This window comes from Nematostella vectensis, chromosome 7 (assembly GCF_932526225.1).
Source record: "Nematostella vectensis chromosome 7, jaNemVect1.1, whole genome shotgun sequence".
In the NCBI taxonomy this organism is placed as follows: Eukaryota; Metazoa; Cnidaria; class Anthozoa; order Actiniaria; family Edwardsiidae; genus Nematostella; species Nematostella vectensis.
Window position 1 is genome coordinate 9325029 of NC_064040.1, and position 12760 is coordinate 9337788.

The 12760-nt window shown below is 51.6% G+C and overlaps 1 protein-coding gene across 1 annotated transcript; it reads right to left on the reverse strand.

The window, feature by feature from the left end:
* Nucleotides 1-8466: 8466 nt before the first annotated feature.
* Nucleotides 8467-10707, reverse strand: LOC116611841 (probable RNA-directed DNA polymerase from transposon BS). Its single transcript, XM_048730241.1, has one exon. It carries the CDS (start codon nt 10705-10707, stop codon nt 8467-8469), a length of 2241 nt encoding a protein of 746 aa, XP_048586198.1.
* Nucleotides 10708-12760: the final 2053 nt, after the last annotated feature.

Genomic DNA, 12760 nt, shown 5'->3' on the forward strand with positions numbered 1-12760 from the left:
ACACAACAATCAATCATAAATCTGTGTTTACAAAACACAATTCTTTTCCAATTCCCTTTTAATGAAAAAGATACATCCAGAACTTAATACCATTATATTCACACCGATATTACAAATAAAAGATTTCAAGTCTTTATAATGAAGTAAATCTTATTCCAGTGACAAGGGTTTCTTAAATGATTTCTGAACATTTGCGTTCATTCATCTAAAAATGTTATAAATCAAAGAAATATAAAGGCCTTCTTGTATTTAAAAAATACATAACATAGACTCTGAGAATGACTAGGTATTCTATCTCACCGAATTGCATAGGAAAATAACTTTTAGCGGAGCCAGCGCGGCCGCAGGCCGGTCGCGGAGCTCCATAGGTATAGTAATTGGTCATAAACTTAGGCGACTCAAAATTTGTGGTCAATGACGTCATGTCACATGCTGTCAGCCGGCTGTACCACTCACGTGACCAGCTCATGCAACCAGGCCAGCTAATTGATTGATCACTCGAAACCAATGACAGACTGGCTCCGACAGGGACTGGGGGAGGGGGGTGGGGGGGGGGGGGCGCTTGGAAAGCCGGGGGGGACTATGCCTATTCTGACTTTCGACATCAAACGATCAACGGAACACAAGCTGACAGGGAAGAATTGACGAAAAAAGTGTTTAATAGAGAAAATGCTACTAATTATCCAGTCAAATGGATGGCCGTATGCAAATAAGAATTTGGAGGATACATCTGTCTACTGCTTTGTAGGAACTGCTTTGTTCTTACAAGCTCGGAATATCGGCTCGACTTCTTCCCCTGTTGCGGTGGTTGAAAACTTTATAGTTTAAGGAAAAGGCTACAAAACCAGCAGCATTTATCAGGGAATTGTCGAGGCTCTGCACTACTATTTTCATTATGATGTTACAGAGCAAAAATCAAAAAAAGAAAAGTTTATTTATGATAGCTAAAATACGGAATTGTTCTCCTAAACGAGCGAACACCACAAGGCAAACAACATGGACAGTCAAGGTGAGTTCCGGACGAAAATTCAATTCAATTCAAATTAGTGTAAATAGAATATATGAAACAAAACCTAACTCCTGTCATATTCCATATTCCTAAGTGTAATTATTTTTGTTTGCAAATATTTCTGATAATAATCCTCAAACAAAACGATTTTCGTCGTTATACAACTTCTCTGATTTTCCCGGTGTCACTATTCAATCATCTTGCTTCCACTGTGTTTTTAATTGGCTGAGAGATCAATTTCTTGAACGCTGATTGGATGCTATTTAGGCGCGCACTACAACGGCTTCCCAGTAAAAGAAACCGTAAAAGAAACTTTTCCTCAATACAAATAAAAAAAAATACATCTACAAATCAAGACTTATGCCGTTTTTGTCCCAAATTATATGTTAAATACACAAAAACGTCAAAATGTCTCTCTTTCTTTCTCATATAAAGCCAATATTGATCTTTTGTCTGTTTCTGTTTGGTAAGGATACTAATCTAATCATTTGTTTTCCTCTATGTTTGTGTGGGGGACTTTGTTTTTTCATAGACAACGTCGGGCGGGGGCTTTCATAGAAATGGGGGTAACCCGCGCCGCGCCCCGCCGCGCCCCCCAGCCTGTTCTCCGTTGATTTTTGGATGCCCCGCGCGGCATACCCAACGCCTGGGGTATACCGTCTGGGGGCCTCCGCTCCCTTCGGTCCTTCGTCCGCCACTGCATACAGCAGGCTCATCCTGGTGCCCCGCCTCCTCGCCCCCCGGAGCGCCCAGCGCGCGCCGGGCGGCGCGATAAAAGTGTGGCTGCCCCCCCTCCCCAAGCGCGCGCGGTAACATGTGGGAACCTTGCAATTAGAACCCCATCTGTCCTGTAGTATACCGAGCATTCGAAGGATGAAGTGCGGAAGAGATTACTGCGGGTGGCTAAAGGTCGGCCATGCGAACACGTGTGGCCAGAGGTGCATGGACACCTACTGCAAGGTGCACCTCAAAAGGCTCCGTAAGGGCAGCCCCCTCCCCGTGCCGTGCAATATCTGCGGCATAGGGACGCAGTCGGAGACGCGGCTGTGCCGCCCCTGCGGAGCGAATCGTGTAGGCTAGAGGATGCGCGGCACCGAGAGACGCGCTCGCGAACGGTTCGCACTCGTCCTGTCTGATATCGTAGCCCGCGATACGGGCAATTAGAGACTGGGTGGCACAAGGCATACCCAAACACTCGCCCCGCCGGCTGCGACACGGGCAATTAGAGACTGGGTGGCACAAGGCATACCCAAACATGCACGCTTACATAGAGGAGGTTCTCAATAGCATGCTTGACAACGAGGCGCCTGCCGTACTGGCAGGGCTGGTCTAGAACATCCTGGACGAGGACATCCCCGAGGATGTCAAACACAAGCTGCTTAAGCCGCTCCTACCGGCGAAAGCGCGGCCAGAGGAAGTCTGGCGCGAGTTCGACCCTTTGCTGGAGCAAAAGGGCCCAGAGGGCTTAGATCCCGAGAGTTACTATTCTCTCTTCGTCGGCGGCGCCCATCTTCGGTTCCCAAGCGTGGATGCTTACCAGGAGATACGAGATCTTGGTGGAGCAGGAATCATTCCTCCAAAGCCGGTTATGCGGGGGCCTGATATTAATGACGATGGCTCGGTGTGGTGGGTCTCGCACGAGCGAGAGTCTCTGCGGGCGAACGCAGTGCTTCCGCTGGTGCTGGAGATGGTAGACCCCGACCGGCGTTACAGGCTCTTTACGGTCGTTGGTAAGGCCCCCGCAGAGCCATTGGCGCCAATCACAGAGGAGGAAGGGCGCTCGGAGCACAAGATCGGTGGGTCGTTAGTCAAAAGAGGGGGCCAAACGCAGTCGGTGCCCTGGAAGGCATCGATGCGGGTATTTGGGAGAAAGGACGAGAGTACCTCGTCTACGTGAGATACGAGCTTCACCCTCTACCTGAGCAAAATGGTGAGCCTAGGCCAATGTTTGAGCGAGAGGGGGGTGACACCTTCGCTAACTGTGTTGTGAGTTATGTTGCCGACTTCTTGAGGAATCGCGGCACCTCGCGCTCCCTCGGTCTAACCAAGACACGAGGCAAGATCCTCGAGTGATTCGACAAGAAGCTGGCCACTACAGGATGCACCAAAGAAGACCTCTTTGAGATGGAAAAGTAGCCGTGGACGCCCTGGGTAACGTTCTGTGGGACTCGGGGAAGTACAAGACTAAGGCGATGGTCACTATCCCTCGCCACAATAACCACGCCTGGGCGGAGCTTCCGACCGAACCACCTGCGATCACGGGCGTCCACGGCCTAGACTTCGAGGCTGAGGGGGAGCTTCGTTCGCTATGTCAGGAGAAGGCTCTAACCAGTGCCGCCACAAAAACGCGCGAGGCAAAAGTGCGAGAGGTGCTCATTCGCTTTATAAACAGGGCGATCCCCAGAAGCACGAGGATCTGGCTGTGCGGACGCGTTATAGTCACGCACGAAGTCAAACTGTACCGATCGGGACAGGACAGAGTGGCTATCGACAGGGCGTTTACAGACGAGACAGGGCATGATCCTCAATGGCTCCCTGATGATCACCCAGCCTACCAAGAGTACACCGAAGCTACGCACCCGATGGGCGGCGCAATAGGGTATCGTTTCAAGAAGTGGATCCAAAGAGAGAACATCAGGCCAACGCCTCTTAAATACAGGAACGTCTGGCAAGCGGCGCAGGTTGAGTCCAAAGTGTGAATAGCAAGGAAAACTTAGGGGTGCAGCCTCATGCGTACATCGACATGCGTGCGGCGTACCTAGGATGCGAGGACAGTGTCTTCGGCGGCGCCTCGGACGCCATTGATGTGGTACGGAAATACGGCTTCCCTACGAACGTGTATCGTATCGCGGATGTTGTGGGACGGCCATTGAGCGAGGTTGTTCAACTAACCGGGGTCATTCAGCTGACCGAGTGGGAGTTCTCTGAGGCCTGCCACCCCTACACTTCCGGGAGGGTAGGGCAGCACTTGGAACAAAACGAGGGCTGGATCACCACGCCAGAGCTCAAGGACCTGTTAGACTCGGGTGACCTCGTCATGGCCACGGCGAGGGAGGTATTGTATAGCGTCTGAAAGAAGGACTCCATCAGGTTCCCCCACTCTAGCGCGAGTAGCGAAGACCCGCAGTACCCTGAGGGTCGAGATCTCGCCGTCCGTTTCGTAGGCAAGTGCGCTCGCCATGGCGACGAGTTCTCGATCGTAGTTCGCGACCGTGAAGAAGCCGCCTATCTGACAAACCTCCTTGCTGGCACCGACCACTTACTTAACTTCGAGCATGCCGACGGGGTTCATCTGATCCAATACAAAGATTGCGTCCGACGCTCACAATGGTACCATATCAGGGCCTTCGTCTTGGCGTACACAAACATAGCGTTGCGACGCATGTTGAGGCGGATTCCTCGCGAAGACGTCCTCCGGATGTGCACAGAAGTTGCTATATACGCAAAGGTATATCCGAGGAAATCCGAGGTATGGAGAGTGGCGCCACAAGTAGCCTGGGTACGAGTGGCGACCCGAAGCGGCTTGGGGTCCAAAGAAGTCGGGGGGCTTGACCAAGGAGCCAAGCACTGCGCCGAGTCTGCCGTGCGATCTAGTGGCCGCAGCCTCTGCAAAGATGTATCTAGCCGGCCAAGGAGGATCGGGAAGACCGAGTGGGCGGTGAGCATGTTCCGCGCCCTCAACATTGTGGTGCTCACTCCCGAGAACGACCTCGCCCACGACCACCGCAATAAACCGCGCCTCGCGGTGAAGGCTCAAACCTACCACCACTACCTCTGCATACCAGCGGAGAAGCCGATAGAGGAGTGGAGAACTCCCGAGCTGGGGCACAAACTCGAACATCTCGCAGAAGTAATCATCATTGACGAGTGCTGTTAGGTGCAGACTAAAGTGCTACGCGCCATCCTAGGGTACCTCGCCATGCGGCTGTGTCAGTAGTGTGTTGTGGCGACTATCGGCAGGTCCCGCCCTGGGGAGATAAAGAGGGGCCTCACGATATGCTCGAGGAGTGGGCACAAGGGAACATCCCTGGTTCGAGTCCGACTACCGCTGCCTGTGTGAAGACTACGGAAAGCCGTACAGTAAATGCGACGGCCTGCCCTCCTCCAGGCTCCACGACATAATGGACCGGATTTGGTGTCGGCCAGATTCCCAACAGCTTGAGGTGTTTCGAGAGGGTTGGGATGGGGTAGCGTTCGACGCGGCGATCGCGCAGGCCCACCCAAGCGATATGTGGGTGTGCTCGACCAACAAGATGGGGGCTCTTGTTCAGCAGCGATTGATAGAGCACCACAGGAAAAACTACCCCCGATTGCCAGCAACCATCCGCTTTGACCCCGATCCTAGCATCGCGCATCGTTATCGCAAGCAAGGGCGGCCAGTGCCCGTGCCAGACAAAATGGTTGAGAAGGTCGACGCATACAAAGGCACGGTAGTCGAGGTCCCTCTCGACGCGGTCCTTAACGGGCTTCCCTCGAGTGGAAATACGCGGGCTGGGGGACAGTCCACCGGGTGCAGGGCAAGACTATTCAGACTCCAAGACGTCTGTTCATCATAGACCACAGCTTAGAGGGCAGGATCACGAATGCTGTATACACCGGCATCTCCTGCGTGCGGCACGCCGACCAGATAGTCCGCGTGATCCCCCCCCCCCCGATAACACCCCCGGTGCCTTGGTTCCCACAGGACTGCAGGATACGCCCAGTGAAGAGCTAATTATAGCGCGAATCAAGCGATGCGCTATAGACGACAGGCAAAAGGGCCGCACAAAGTACAAGGGATCGCACCACGTTCTGACGGTAGACCACGTACTCGGCATGATTGCTGACGCGGAAAAGAAGTGCACGGTCTGTGGCACTCTGCTTCAGGGGTACACCAAGAGCCATCCCCAATGCTTCAGTATCGACCGGCTAGACGACAGTCAGGGTCACTATCAGTGGAATGTCAGACTCACGTGCCTTATCTGCAATAGAAGGCACAAGCGCTGATCACGCAACACGCAACTGCGAACGCGTGAAGCCGTGCTTAGGGTACGCCGTGTAATACAACACTGGCTGTCCGGGGTCCATAACCCTCTTTAGTATTGGGTATGCTATGCTTGTCCACCACGGGTCCGTCGCTCGCCGTCGGCCCTTGTCCTGGAGGTCTTCCTCGTTTACGGCGATGTAAACCTCCGTTCCGACCTCTAAGGGGACCTCTAGGGGGGGCTTTTCGGCTTTGAGAGGCACGCGCCTCAGCTTTATGGCGTTTTTAGGCGTAAAGCCAGTCACGCAAGTCTTCGTTGCGTTTATGTCCGAGATGACGATTGGCAAAGCGGTAACCCACTCGCGGTTTGTTTTGCCGGATGCAAGCTCCTTCGAGTACTGCGCACGAAATAGGCGCTGTGCCAGCCAGCGATGGAAAGACTGGAAAGGCGAAAGCTTGGCTCCTGTGGTGCCCTGGCTCAGCCCGTCAGACCTCCACCCCGTGGTCTGTTAGGAGCTTTGTGGTAGCACCCTTGAACTCCGTGCCGTCATCAGCCATGAGGACTTTAGGCCATGTGAGAGGTCCCTCTGCATAGATGTCAGCGAGTTCGCGGGAGACGACGGCCGCGCTCTTAGTCCTCAGATGGCGGGCGGTTTTATATCGTGAAGCAACGTCAACGACAGTCAGGGCATACTTGTACCCGCGGTCGGTTGGCAAAAATAGCAGGACCGACTGGTGGATACGGTTTGGTATCTGCTCCGAGAAATGGGCGTAGGTAGTCGGAGGAGGGGGTGTCTGTGTGTAGCACCCGACGGGCTGCGAGCTTACCCACTTGCGCACTCGATCTATGGAGGCTGAGCCCCTTAAGAAGTTTGGCATGCAGAGCGGTCACTCCCTGGAAGCCACCTTTGGCGTAGTATATAGGACGAAGGAACGCACCGAGTTCTTCGTCGGACATGCGCTTCGCCGTCATTATGTGTCGGCAATGTACTGCGATACATCGCAACAGGTGTGTCAGTCTCCAACAGGCGGTTGCCGTCCGCTCGGGCGTGCATACGCACTGCCGCGCGAAGCGCTCGGTCTTTCTGAGGTCGGTAGGCCCTCGGAGAATTGGCGAATCTCTTAACGCACTCGCTCCTCTGTGTGCGCGCGCGCACAAAACTCGAGGCTTCGGTTAGCAATGTCACCAAAGCTATGACGCCTTCGGTGTCATCCAGCAAAGCTGCATCACAGCAAGCGGCTGGCTGTGTGGGGTCTGGTTGTAAAGTTTGAGCGCGTAGTCAGTGTCGGTGAAGTTTTACTTTGCGAGGGCCCCTCTCTCGCGACTTTGCGCTTGCCAATCGAGTATTTTTTGCCGCCGCTGTTGGTAGCGGCGGCAAAAAATACTTCTGGTCCTCAAGGTAACCCTTCAAAGAGACAGCACCTGCAACGGCGGCAGTCATTTCTGCGTAGTTCATTGCGTTCGCAGAGGGGTCTTTGGTGAAGTCTTCGCGCAAGACCTTGCGCCCAACCCAGCCGATACCGGCGACGAGGCCGGTTATGACTGCGGCGTCGGTGATGGTCTTTGTAATCTTGCTTTGCTGCGTCGTCGACATTGCGATGCACGGACGTGCGGATATGGGTGGGGCCCTTGTGTTTAAATGTCTGCTTACTCCATTGCTAACAGTCGAGATTTGCGCTGTCCGGGTAGGCTCGCCGGAACGGCAAGCGGTGGTTGCTGTGCGGCCGCCAGCGGCGGCCTTGCGGGCGGAGTCACGTCGTCGGTACCTTCGGTAGCTCGCTGTTTAACAGCTGGTGTACGAGTGAACGCGGCAGCTAACTCCCGCCTACGTGTGTAGAGGCCGATCAATGACACTAGAAGACCAGCGACCCCGATAACCGAGCTAGCCGACCAAGCAGAGTTGCTTTCCAGGTTCATGAGCAGTTTGTTCCGCAGATTTTTTGTCAGGTTCCGCGAGATGCTGGGCACTAGTACTTCTTTAAGGTTCCTCCATTTGTGATGCAACTATTTGGTTGCTGAGGAAGTGGCAAGCTTTCAAATGAACGTCTACTCTGGGATGGCAGACTCGCCAGTGTGCGTGCACACTGGTGAGTCCGCGACTGCTACCTCGTGTTGACACCGCGTGTCAGCGCCGTTGGTGTTCACATGACGTGCTACGTGTAACGCCCCGACGGCTATAGCCGTCAAACGACCGCAGCGTAGAGACAGGCTTCCGCACAATGTGCGGAGCTCGTTCTTGATGATGTAGTCGGACACGAGGTCATTATGAAGATCGACCACACTGTCTATCGGCAGCGTCATGCCTACTAGCTTGGTCGTAAGCTTCAGGAAGTTGTCTGCCAGGGCGTCTGTAGTCCGGCTGGCTAGAGCGGTCTCGTATCATCATAATCATCATCATAATCGTTTATTCATACTTTTGTAGCATAAGCTAAATTACAGTATGTCGGCCGATGCACACTACACTTAACAATGTATAAATAAATACTGGCATAACTACTGGAAACGAATTGTGATAAAGTTATTATACCTTTCAGTTACACCAACTGATTTATCCAAACGGCTACAACCCCCCCTTAGCGAATAACCATGGGCGACCTCAGTCCCAGATTGTATTATATATTTTATAGGCTCAGTGCATCTTGCTTTGTCCATGAATCGACGGCACAGTTCTGCTCTGCGGACTGTAAGTGAGTCCAGTTTTGCTACTTTGAGCCCTGATTCATAGCTAAGGCAAGGGTAAATTATTCGAATAGCTTTTCGTTGTACTGTTTCGATAAGCTCTGCAAGGTACTCAGGAAGGGAGGCCCAGACAGGAGCAGCGTACTCAAGGACTGACCGAATTAACGAGCAATAGATAAGGACCATATCTGACTGCTGGACACCTGCCTTCCTGAGTACCCTGAGGGCATAGAGGCGCTTGCTAGCCTTCTTAACAATGTGGTCAACGTGAACATTCCATGACAGATCTGCTGATATGTGTACACCTAATAGCTTGTAATATTCAACTTTCTCAACAACTGCGCTCCCTAGGATTAATCTTTGGGGGACAGAAGGTTGGTACTTTAAGAAATTGATCTGAAGCTCTTTGCATTTCTTGGGGTTCAGACGCATTCCCCTTGATGACGCATATTCCTTGATATCATTAACAATAAATTGTATGTAACTGGGAGAGCATCTTGGAACAATTTCAAATACGGTGGTATCGTCAACATATTTAACTCTATTAGGCCACCTTGCAAGCATACGGTTGACTAAGATTGCAAACAAAAGCGGAGCCGATTTCGTGCCCTGGGGAATACCCCCATTGGAAACAACTACAGATGACAATGCATTGCCTACTCTTACACGTTGAGGCCTATTTGAGAGAAAACAGCAGATCCACCTTATAATTACATTATGAACGTTAAGCAGTTTCATTTCGTTCACTAATGCATTATGATCAACCAAATCAAAACCTTTAGAAAAGTCTGCAAAGAACACTCTTATAAAGCAATTACCTTTGTCTAAGGCAGCTAGTATAATATGGAGCATATAAACTAAGGCATGTGTTGTTGATCTGCCTGGCATCGAAAACTGCTTAATGTCCAGGTTCTCTGCAACTTGATTCATCAGGTGTTCGAGAGTGAAGCCCTCTAGAATTTTGGCCAACGGTGACGTAAGAGTAATTGGTCTGAGATCATCCTCAACTGTCTTGGGTGGGGTGACCTTGGGAGTAGGAATGACCAGGGATGTCTTCAAGATCTCTGGAACACGCCCTTCTCTGAGAGAGCTGTTGTACAAATCACTCACAATCGGAGCTAGTTCAAATGCAAACTCTTTCCAAACTCGCGACGGCACTTGATCTGGGCCAGGGGACTTGTTTGATTTGATTGAGCGCAGAGCTTTATACGCCTTCTCATCAGTGACAAGGAACCCAGGGGGGACATAGAGGTTTTCATCCGCCAGACTACTGATATCGAGTGGGGCAAAGTGTGACGTTAAGCTGTATAGGAGATTATTAAACTGATCACAGAGTGACTCTATGGTGGGAGTGTCTTCACTCAATAGTTGGTGCCACCATTCAGATGTGCTAGACAATCCCCCAATAGCTTTCACCTCACACCACCACCGTGAGATGTTAGTGTCCTTTAACGAAGCGACTTTCGCGCTATAATAATTATGCTTACAGTTCTTTACTAGTTCTTTAACACTGTTACGGATTCGTTTAAAAATGGGAGAGTCTTTTCCATGTATCCGTAGAGCCCTTTGTCGTTTGGTAACCAGGCCTTTGAGCCTACTCGAGACCCAAGGCTTGTCTGTTAGGCACACTTTGATCGATTTAGCTGGAAAATATATATCAACGGCATTTTGCAAGACACTATATAGTAGACGGCATTTCGCATCTGCAGTAGGTGCGTCCAATACATAGCTCCAATTGTATCCAGTAATCCAACGCCCAAATGCGTCCATGCAACTAGGTCTCATATCTCGTCTACTAATAGTTTCCGTAGAAGACTTTATTGTTCCCAACGCCCCAATAGGTTTAATAAGAACAGCATAGTGATCGCTTTTTCCGATTTTCGGTAGCTGGATTGGTGACTGAAACAACTTCGGTTTGTTGGTTAGGACCCAGTCTAACATACCCGAATCCCTTGTTAGCACGGTCACAATTTGGGAGAGACCTGACTTTTGCTTGATGACACTAGCTTTTATACCAGTACTAGGCGGATTGAAATCTCCAGTCACGAGTATCATGCCATCCGGGTGTTTTGTAAGGAACGATTCTGTGTTGATTGAGATATGTTCGATCAGTCTAGAATTCTCTTCACTCCCACAATGTGGTGGGTGATAGACTATTCCAACCAGGATATTTGACACTGATCTAGGTAGACGAAATGGTCTAATAGAAACCCATAGAGCTTCGATGTCGGGGTTTTCAAATTCCAGCAATCGTTTACAAGGAAGGTGTGAATCGATATATGCACATATACCTCCACATTGTCCAATAGGTCTATCTCTTCTGAAGCATACATAATTACCAAGATGAATAGCCGATTCAGGGACAGAGGAATCAAGCCATGTTTCAGTTAGACAAATAATTCCAGGCTTCGTAGACTCGGCGATCGAGTGGAGCTCGTCAACTTTCTTGTGCAGAGATCGAACATTTGCTAGTAAAGTGACAGGAAGCGAAGCTTTGATACGCGGGGGGTTTACAGAAACCGTCCCAGCTTCTCGTACTTCCTCACCTCCTCGGCGCTCATGCGTTTGACGTCGTCGTGAGTCAGGGCCTTGCCTACCGTTTCTCTCGACTTCCCCGAGGCTACGAGAATCGCGAGTTTCTCCCTCGCGTCTGCTATCTCAGTTTGCTTACCTCCGGTAGCTGGCTGCTTCGAGTAGTCCAACGACTCGACGGCCGGGAGGCCGGCGGCGCCCCCCTCAAGAAGACTCTCAAAGTATTCGTCGATCATCATGGTACACGTGTGTTGTCAAGTGTGATCAATGAGTTTTCGTGGGCGGTGGTTTACTGCGCTTACCGTTCAACTAGGGCGATGGTATAAGGGTGACGCAAGCAAAACTCTAACTTCGAGAACTTTTTCGTCTTGAGGGCTTTCATGTACTCTTTCATCTTCTCTTCTGAGAGCTCCGCGCCGTAGTCATGCAGGATAGTTTTCATTTCCGCCTTGCTCGGGGTATAGAAGACCACCATAGCCGCGATGTTCTCACGGAACGGCTTCGTGATGCTGGTGAGCTGCTGCGTGATCACCCACACGCTAATACCCACGTGGCGCGCGCTGAACGCCAAGTTGACGAGCTGGTCAGAGCGCCTCTTTACGTCTTTTGAGGCCGCACAGTCGTCGAGTATGATTAGCGTATTAGTGCCTTCGGAGACAGCGGAGACAAACCTCAGCAGTATGTCGATCTGACCCGCCTCAGGTGTGACGACAAACAGACGATCGTCGCCCTCAAGAGCAAACTTATTATCGCCATAGAACGACTTGGGGCTGACACTAGGCGCTCCGCTGCCATTGACGAACCGCCTCTTCGCCTCCCTTCAGAAATCCGTGGGGCGTAGTCCCTGGCTGAAGACCTTGTTTGGCATGCCGTCGATTGTAACGCGAACGCTCTTGATGTCGGGGTACACGAACTTCTCAGAGTCGCGAGCCCCTGCCGTGTATGGCTCCACAAAGAGGAGCAACAGACCACTCATAGACCTTCGCGGCAGGTTGACACTCTCGTTGAATATGCTGTCCGTCCCTTTGCTAATCACGAAGGACTTGTGGAGGTTCACTTGCTCGTAGAAAAACGTCGTGCCGTTTTAGTAGGCGGCGGCTGCAGACCGGGCGAGGTTGTTGTCCCTCAGGCTTTCGTATTCCAGCTCTAGATTTTTGATGCCGTAGAATAATTTGGTAGCATCGCTTCCGACTACTACCTGGTCAATCGTTGCGAGCGTGATCTCGAAGAGCAGCGTCTCGGAGAGCGCCCTTGGGTACAGTACGTCGTGGTCCGTCAGCAGAGAATGGTCTAGCGGGATGGTGTACTTCGCCCCGTGGGCGGCGTTTAGAGCGTTCTCCTTGGCGTTACTAGTCGCTTTATCGCCAGCCTTGGAGCGAAGCTTGCCCATGTTTTCTGACTGTATGCCCTGCTCCAGGCGGTCCTTTCTCTCGACCTTGGACAGGTAAAGCTCCTCATACGTCTTGAAGACATCGTAGCGGTTGGTGTCCTGGCGCGTTTCTCCTGCAAACGTGATTTTCAGGCGGCTCGACGGTATTTTTTGCTTGGCCTGAGATGGAGAGATCGAAACCGACCC